This window comes from Mauremys reevesii, linkage group 1, assembly GCF_016161935.1.
Source record: "Mauremys reevesii isolate NIE-2019 linkage group 1, ASM1616193v1, whole genome shotgun sequence".
NCBI lineage: Eukaryota > Metazoa > Chordata > Testudines > Geoemydidae > Mauremys > Mauremys reevesii.
Genome location: NC_052623.1, coordinates 166,910,263 through 166,918,628, shown reverse-complemented (window position 1 = coordinate 166,918,628; position 8,366 = coordinate 166,910,263). Strand labels below are relative to the sequence as shown.

Here is an 8,366-nt window from a genome sequence, read left to right as displayed (position 1 = left end):
TAGCAACAGAAAATGGTTACAAACAAAACAGAAGTATAATCACGCTGCCTAGTGACTAAAACTTAGCTCTACAGGCTACAATCCTTGACTAAGATAAGCAACTTTTCAGTGTCACTCACCTCACATGGCTGGGGATCCACCCTCCACCACAGAACGCAAAGAGTGCTGACCTCTTTGTCCCCTCAGCGATGGATAAGGCTATGTTTATGTCACAGAGGTCATGGAAGACCTCTTTGTCCCCTCAGCGATGGATAAGGCTATGTTTATGTCACAGAGGTCATGGAAGTCACGGAAGATAGTCTCCTTTGTGTTAGTTACGCAATACTTGATTCACAACAGACACCAAGGCAGATTGGTAACATTCCTTTGTCTGGGGAAGACTTGTTTATCTGCCCTGCTTGGTTACATGGTTGTAAACACTTTTTAGTCTACGCATACAACTTTTTAATTAACGGCCACACAGACATCATGCAATGTCACTGATGACCTGTGTGAGGTAAGTTTTCATTTGATAGTTTACAGGACTTCTTTATAGATAAATATCATGAGAGTAATGTGTTAGGTGTAGTGAGTTTGTCAGGCCTGATGGGAGTTGCTGTTACAGGGCAATGGCCCCTTTGCCAGTGGGCACTGAGGGGCTCGTAGGATCACAGAGGTGACTCCATTTGTCTTTGTGTCCCTGCTTATCAAAGGGTTGGTTGTCAGTGAGGTTAACTCCAGTCTCTCGAGGTTACTTGAAGGCATGTGCTGGACCAAGTAAAATGGGTTGTGTTTGCTTTTTCATGTAACCACTTTGTGCAGGCTACACCCTTATTTATCCCAGATAGCCGACACAACAACAAAACATACCACCATGGCAACAGTGCTCAGTTACTGTAATTACCTCCGTGCCATCCTGTGCAGCGTGTGTTGAAAAGAACAGCACATGATTGCATCCCAGCCACCTTGCATTCCCTGCGTCGGCTGCAACAGACTGAGTCCAGTGTTGCCGCTGCTGGTTTTTAAACACTTTAGTGATGTAGGAGCTGTTTCTAGATCGTCCCCTTCAGACTGGTTCTGATGGGTATTTGCACTCTCACCCCAGCTACATTTAGGGATTCTCCACAAACCATGTCTTAGGCTGGCAGATGATTGAGCTGCTAGTGTGTGTGTACATGCATGTATAGAACTCACCTGCCCCTCTCAGTCCATCCCGCCACACTTCTAAGTAATCACTGACATTGTCTCTGTGTCCCAGAGTTTTATTATGATCACTGATGGCCCTGCTAGGTAGAACCTTTCCCAGTTCTTCTCCTCCTGGCAGTCCTCCCTCCATTTGTTTATGCAACTTTTATTGTTTTAGAACAGGGAGTAAATATTATACAGAATCCTGAGCACCTCACGGGTGGGGCACTTTATACATACAACTATTAATATATTTAAAGACAGGCCTCCCCCAGCACTCCAAATCCAAACACTTCTGACCTTTGGGGGCATTCAAAGCCCAGACCTTGATCAAAAGGACCTCTCTCTAAAGTGGGCTGTATTAGAAAGCCTGATCAAAATTGTATGGCTTAGACCATCTCTAATAATGTTGTTATACAGCTCCATGTTAGCTATCTAGCTAATCACAGAAGAAAGAGTGACCAGCTAGCTTAGGATTTGGCAATGTTGCATAGTGACTTTCTTCTGAACCACAAGTTGTTGGTCTTGGATGCAGGAATTGCGGGCAGGGCTGGATGGAGGCAGAGACACCATACGTCCTTCTGCAGGCCTCCCACCACTTGGAGTCATGTGATTTCATCTGTATCTCAGCTTTGATTCTTTTTTTTTTTTAGTAAGTTTCTTGTCCTCATGGTTGTGAAGAAGATGTTGAAAATATGACCTAAGTGTAACTGATATAGTGACAAGTATCAGAGTGGGTAGCCGTGTTAGTCTGGATCTATAAAAAAGCGACAAAGAGTCCTTGCATCTGACGAAGTGGGTATTCACCCACAAAAGCTCATGCTCCAATATGGCTGTTAGTCTATAAGATGCCACAGGACTCTTTGTCGCTTGATATAGTGACATCTGCCTGAGTCTGCCAACAGCCTGAACCAATAGCTCTGAGAAGGGCGAACTTCCCCGTGTTTCTCACTGGGGTGGGAACTCCAAGACCCAGCATGCTGGGATGGCTCCACAACAGCCACCCCAGCATATACACCTTGGCTGCAGGGTAAATAGAGGGACCCACTTGCTGTCATCCCCGCCCATCCACTGGGGAGAAGGGACCCCTGTTGTTGTCCCTGCTGCACCCAAGGGAAGGAGAGTCCCTTGCTGACATCCTTGGGTGGAAGAAGAGGGATCATGCTGCTGTTCTTGCCTCTCTTAAAAAGAGAAGGGGGGGGGTTCCCTTGCCACTGCTACTCTAGCTGGGGACCTTTGCAACAGGTGTAGAGCCACAGGGGCCCCTCTGTCATGGTGTCCCTATGGCCCTGCATTGCCCTAATTCAGCCCTGGTCCCAGGGTGAAAGGCTACAGCCTGTGTTATGCAGGAGGTCAGATTAGATGTCCGTGGTTGTCCCTGTGGCCCACAGAAGAGAGAATCCTGTTGCTATCTACCTACTACTTGTGAGCTCTAAGGCAATTCACACAGGAAGCAGCAAAATGGAAGCAGTAGCAGTAAAGGCTGCCGGGAGCCCACCAGCACTAGGACGTGTGCATGCAAGGAGAGTCATTCAGCGGAAGCAATGGCAATAGCCATGCCAATGTCGGCAGCCTGGCACTAACTTCAGTGGAGCTTCGCCGGGGCAAATGATTTTTTTAATACAACAGCATTCATTTGCATGCTTTGAGCAGGCTGATCATATGTTGCCAGACTGCTTGTGCTTTTGTCTAGCTCCTCACAGGTTGATGTGTTGGAAAACCTATTTTCTCTGGGAATCGCTTAGGGGCAAAACGATGTGTAAAGTGGCAATACTCTTTTGGGGAGGAACTATCTCTTACTAGGTGTTTGCACAACGCCTAGTCCAATGTTCTGAGCTGGGGCCTCTGGATGTTATTCTGCAATGTATGCATTATCATCCTGGCCAAAGACCATTACAAACCTTCACAACAAAGAGGTCTCCGTCCCATTAGAGTAAATCACTGCTATGTCTAAGGTTTTTCAGCTAGGTTTCCGCATGGTACTTGTACAGAAGAAAAGTTATTGTGTAATTCACTTTTTTAAAAATGTATTTCGTCCTCTTGCTTCTACCAATGGTCTCCATCCAGGCCAGGGTCGAGACATGTTAAAGAGACCAGTATGGAGAGGCTTGCCCAGCTTCTGCCTGTGCTGTACCTGTTCCACATGAAAGACGAGGACTTCGCCATTAAGAGCTGTCATCAAGCTGACATCTTTCTTGAGCCTTCCTTTGGAATATAGATCATTGCAAAGAAGAAGTGTAGAGGACTTCTGGTGGAGCTATCTGGTAGACACTCAGAGTAGGAAGCTGATGAGAGGTGCAGGTGTCTGCACTTGAAAACAGAAAAAAACAAAAACAAAATTAAGTTAAAATGAGGGTTGCTGTAGGCTGTGGTCAGATAGGTGCTGCTGTGGGCTCAGCATGCCAGAAGGGTGCTGTGGCTCTGGGAAGAGATCCACTGCAAAAAGACTGGATCTGGCCAGGAGAGCTTCATGCTTGAGGAGCCCATCTCCTGCAGTGTGAGCTCCAAAAGGAGGCTGAATGACCAATAAAGGGAAGGTCAACCATCTGAAGCATCTAGGGGAAAGGCAAAGGAAGTGGCAAGGTTGGGACAGAGGAGCTGGGAAGGTACCCAAGGAAGGAATCACAGAATTGTAGAACTAGAAGGGATCTTGAGAGGCCTTCTAGTCCAGTCCCCTGCATTCAAGGCAGGGTTAAATATTATCTAAACCATCCCTGAGAGGGGTTTGTCTAATCTGCTCTTTAAAAACGTCAGTGATGGAGATTCCACAACCTCCCTAGGCAATTTATTCCAATTAACTACCCTGACAGTTAGGAAGTTTTCCTAATGTCCAACCTAAACTGCCCTTGCTGCAATTTAAGCCCATTGCTTATTGTCCTATCCTTTTATGTGCTTGAAAACTGTTATCAGGTTCATCCTCAGTCTTCTCTTCTCTGGACTAAACAAACCCAATTTTTTTAATCTTCCCCCCAGGTCATGTTTTCTAGACCTTTAATCACTTTTGTTGCTCTTCTCTGGACTTTATCCAATTTGTCCACATCTTTTCTGAAATGTGGCACCCAGAACTGGACATAATACTTCAGTTGAGGTCTTATCAGCATGGAGTAGAGTGGAAGAATTATTTCTCGTGTCTTGCTTATGACAGTCCTGCTAATACATCCAAAAATTATGTTTGAGAAGAGTAAGAGCTGGAAGGATCAGGGGGCGGGGGAGGTACTCATAGTTGTGATTTGAGGAGAGAAGGAAGGAAAATAGAAAATTCTACTCTTTGGGTGACGATACACCAGCTCTGCAGAAAAGTTCTTTTACTGTGTCTGTGCAGTATTCAGCACATCACACTGAAGTTATTCAAGAGGTCTTTTTTTTCATTTTTTAAAAAGCACGTCTTGACCCTTACCCTATAATGTGGAATAATCAATACAGAACAAGTTATGTCAATGTATAATCTTAAAAACCTTCATGGTGTTCTTTTAAACTTTATGGTATTATAGTAATTACAAACTTAAAGAGTGTAGTACACTGTTAGCCAATAAGATTACATTAGTTTTCAGCCAATATTTAACTTTCCAGTAAGATTAGATTTAACGTTTCATTTAATATAAACATAGAAACTAGAGTACAATGTAGTTATTTCACTGGCCAGTATATAGCTTAGTCTAAGCTGGTAGTTTCTTGAAGCTTAAGATTTTTCTCTACCCTTCAAGATTATTGTAACATTAGCAAGTGAAATTTTAAAATCTCAGTTGTTGCTGTGAATTTAATTACACGAAGACACAGAAGAGGTAAGTTTCTGTTAATAATTTTTCATTTCCAATAGAAAAAGCACAATACCTTTTCTTTTGAATCTTTTCCACCGAAAAGCATAAATAATGAACAAAATGGAATGCGCATGACAATTTTTAATTTTACTTATTTTCACAGAAAATTAATTAGGTCATCTTAATCTTACACAGTTGTGTGAATATGTGTACACACACACACACACATTCAAGGAGAAGATATGTGATAGTAGATTTAATTGAGCAGATGAAGGCATAACAAGATCCAGTGACTGGATGATGAAGTTACAAGAATTCAAATTGGAAATAGAATGAAAATGCTGATCAGACAGGATAATTCCTCATTGCAGCATCTTACCAAGGGATGTGGTAAATTCAGCATCACTTTAAGTCTTTACATTGAGATTGGATTGGATACTCTAGCTCAAACACAACTCATTGGGCTTGATAGTTTTTTTTCATGCATGCAGTAGCAAAGAATAATATCCACTGAAGGAATTACTGGTTGAAATGCAAAGGCCTGTGCTATGCAGGAGGTCAGACTAGATTATCATTATTAAGCACTTCTTGTCTTAAATATCTGTGAAATTGTGATCCAATCACAGCTTTTTATTTTATTTTAAACAAGCAAAAAACAAACAAACAAACAAAAAACCAAAGCACCCGAGGAAATAAACGTTTTGTTTGAGCTTTTAGACAAAGAAAATCTAAAGTTACAGTTCCCACCGCAATCATGATACACCACAATGCGCAGAGAGAAATGCAGTAACACAGCATATTATGTAGTAGCACCAAATATTACATATACAATTGTGGGCAAATCCTACCCCTGGCTAGAGGGGGACCCCTGACCATGGAACTGGTGTGGTTCTGGCATGTAACAAAAGCAAAATTTGGAGGGGGCTGTGTAGAAGGATGTATTTCCAATGAGGTGTTCCAGCAGCAAGAATGGGACAGGTGGGGGCAGATATTCTGGTTTGGGACTGGAGAATCTGCTACTTCATACTCTTCCCATTCTCCCACACCCCACCTGGGGGTGCAAAGGCCACAGAGGGCACTGCAGGCACTGTGCGTCCGTAGTCTCTGTGTAATAACTCTGCTACAACACCTGCCTGAAGAGCAGGATTCCTTCCTCCTGTCCCTCACTCTGCCTGGCACTCAGCTAGCCCTTTGCGAGGGGTGCATATTTGGATATTATGCTTTTCCAAATGCATTTGTATGTGTTGCGTATGGGCATGCCAGATTTCATTTTTTTTAGATGAAACAAGAAATGGATCACTGAATTCTGTGCTGATATACCTTGTGCAGCCTCATTGATTTGAATGGCACTGTCCTGGCTGCTAGTCAATGCAGAATTTGACCATTCCTACTGAGCCAAATCCTAAGGGTCTTACTCAACTTTTACTGAGTCCTAACTTAGACAAAACTCTTCATTTGGCCTGAGTATAGACTGAAACAGAACTGAACTAAGAACTAAGTAAAGACCCACTTGATCCCCTAAACACATGGTAAAATGCAGACACTTGGGACCAGATCCTCAGCTGGTCTAAACTGGCACAAAAGTTTACGCTAGCTTAAGGAATTGACCCTGCAGTTGTTATAGTACAGAATTAAAAATATCTATATATTTGTTTTCAATGGCAGTGCACGGGAAATATGGTCGATTTACGAAACTTCACCCAGATATTGGAAGATGTTTTCAAAAACACATTTCTTAACTACATGAATAACTGGCGCCGGAACATGACAGCGGAACAAGATGCACTGCAAGCAACAGTTGATGCGGAAAACTTTGATTATGTTATCTTGTACCTCATGGTAATGATTGGAATGTTCTCCTTCATTATTGTGGCTATCCTAGTGAGCACGGTGAAATCAAAGAGGAAAGAACACTCTAATGACCCATATCACCAGTACATTGTTGATGATTGGGGTGAAAAATATAAGGGCCAGATTCTGAATCAAGACGACTTGAAGTGTACGATCCATGAAAACATCAGTGCAAGGGACAAAACAACCCCTGGATCACCTTGATTTCTTGGAGATAGCACCAGTGAACACACTAGAAAGCCATGTATGTAATGTAATGTTTTCACTAGGATTCTGAATTGCCATCACATTGTCTGATAAATACCCAGAGGTGTCTAGTTATAGATCGTTCCTGAGAAATTAAATCTACTGCTTCACTGTGAGATTTTTGGGTGAGGCTACTTAGTCAGCCATCTGAGAAAGAGATGTATTCATACTCTATTTTGATTTTCTATTCTGCTTGACACTTGAGAGGCATGAAAACACCTCACAAAAGTCACCCCCAAACTATGGGCAGATTTAAAATCTGGATGCGGATCTGACTCTGAATATCCCAAATCGAAATAACAGACAAAACCAAATCCCCAGATCTGAAGACATGTGAACTTCAAGGTGCTCAAAATCTGGATCATGATCCAACCAGGGCAGCTGGAGCTCATCTTTTATAATATAATAAAATCTTATAAAATAAATCTACATGTAAACTGTCTGAACAATAGTTTATGGCGTTAGCTATAGGAGATATCCTATCCCTCCATCCGTTCAACATGAATAACACTGATTTTACAATGCAAATTCACATTTTCAGTTTGATATTCTTCCATATCCAAGACAAACATTTAAAATACAATACCTCAAAGAGTCCAGTTTTAAAGCTACAGAACTCTAATCTCATCCTTTAACCACCTACTGGTTATCTGCACTGGGCACCACCCACCTTCCAGGGTTCCACCTTTGTGTCTGAAGTCTTTGGAGAACCAAATCTTTGTCACAAAGCCTGGTGCTCTCTAAAATGTATAACACATTCTTCCTTAGTTAATTGTCTTACTTAATCCCTCCTCTCTTTTATTGTCCAGTGGAGAAGGCTGGGAGCTGGGAGACCTGGGTTATACCCACTTTTCAATGGTGTATGTGGCAGTCAGGACCCTGAGAACCAGTGAGGTCCTGTGTGTGTGTGTGCGTGCGCGTCCACATATGGAGTGATGTAAGGATCCCAAGCATTGGACCTTACTCCTGCCAGCCACACGGGTGCACTTTTTAGGTTTTCTTCCTGCATGGGAGGGAATGGGTGGGTGGGTTTCTGCTCAGTGGGAACAGGTTTCTGGAGGCAGAGACTATGTCTTCTCCTATGTTAGTAAATAACCACCAGGCTGGTGCTCAAACAATAACTATAGGCCGAGCTGGTAGCACCACCTATCATTAAGGCACATAGAGAAAGGGGATAGGAGCTGGGTGCAGATGGCTAGGAGCAGACAGGGAGGAGGCAAGAGCTGGAATGGGGACCAGGAGCCAGGGGGTGGATAGGAGAAGGGCAGGAACTGGGGTGTGGGTGGCGGTGTGTGGATGTGGATGGGAGCAATAACAGAGGGAGATAGGGTGGTGTTGGGATGGATA

The 8,366-nt window shown here is 43.2% G+C and overlaps 1 protein-coding gene across 2 annotated transcripts; it reads left to right on the top strand.

Annotated features, from left to right (window-relative positions):
- The first annotated feature begins 309 nt into the window (after nucleotides 1-309).
- KCNE2 (potassium voltage-gated channel subfamily E regulatory subunit 2) lies at nucleotides 310-7,390 on the top strand. 2 transcript variants are annotated; one of them, XM_039519769.1, is made up of 2 exons: nucleotides 310-496; nucleotides 6,588-7,387. In XM_039519769.1, the coding sequence occupies exon 2, from the start codon at nucleotides 6,600-6,602 to the stop codon at nucleotides 6,975-6,977; it is 378 nt and encodes a 125-aa protein (XP_039375703.1). In that variant the 5' UTR covers nucleotides 310-496; nucleotides 6,588-6,599; the 3' UTR covers nucleotides 6,978-7,387. The 2 variants fall into 2 exon arrangements, with proteins under 2 accessions (XP_039375703.1, XP_039375710.1); XM_039519776.1 differs by lacking the exon at nucleotides 310-496 and adding an exon at nucleotides 5,170-5,312 and having other exon boundaries at nucleotides 6,588-7,390.
- Nucleotides 7,391-8,366: the final 976 nt, after the last annotated feature.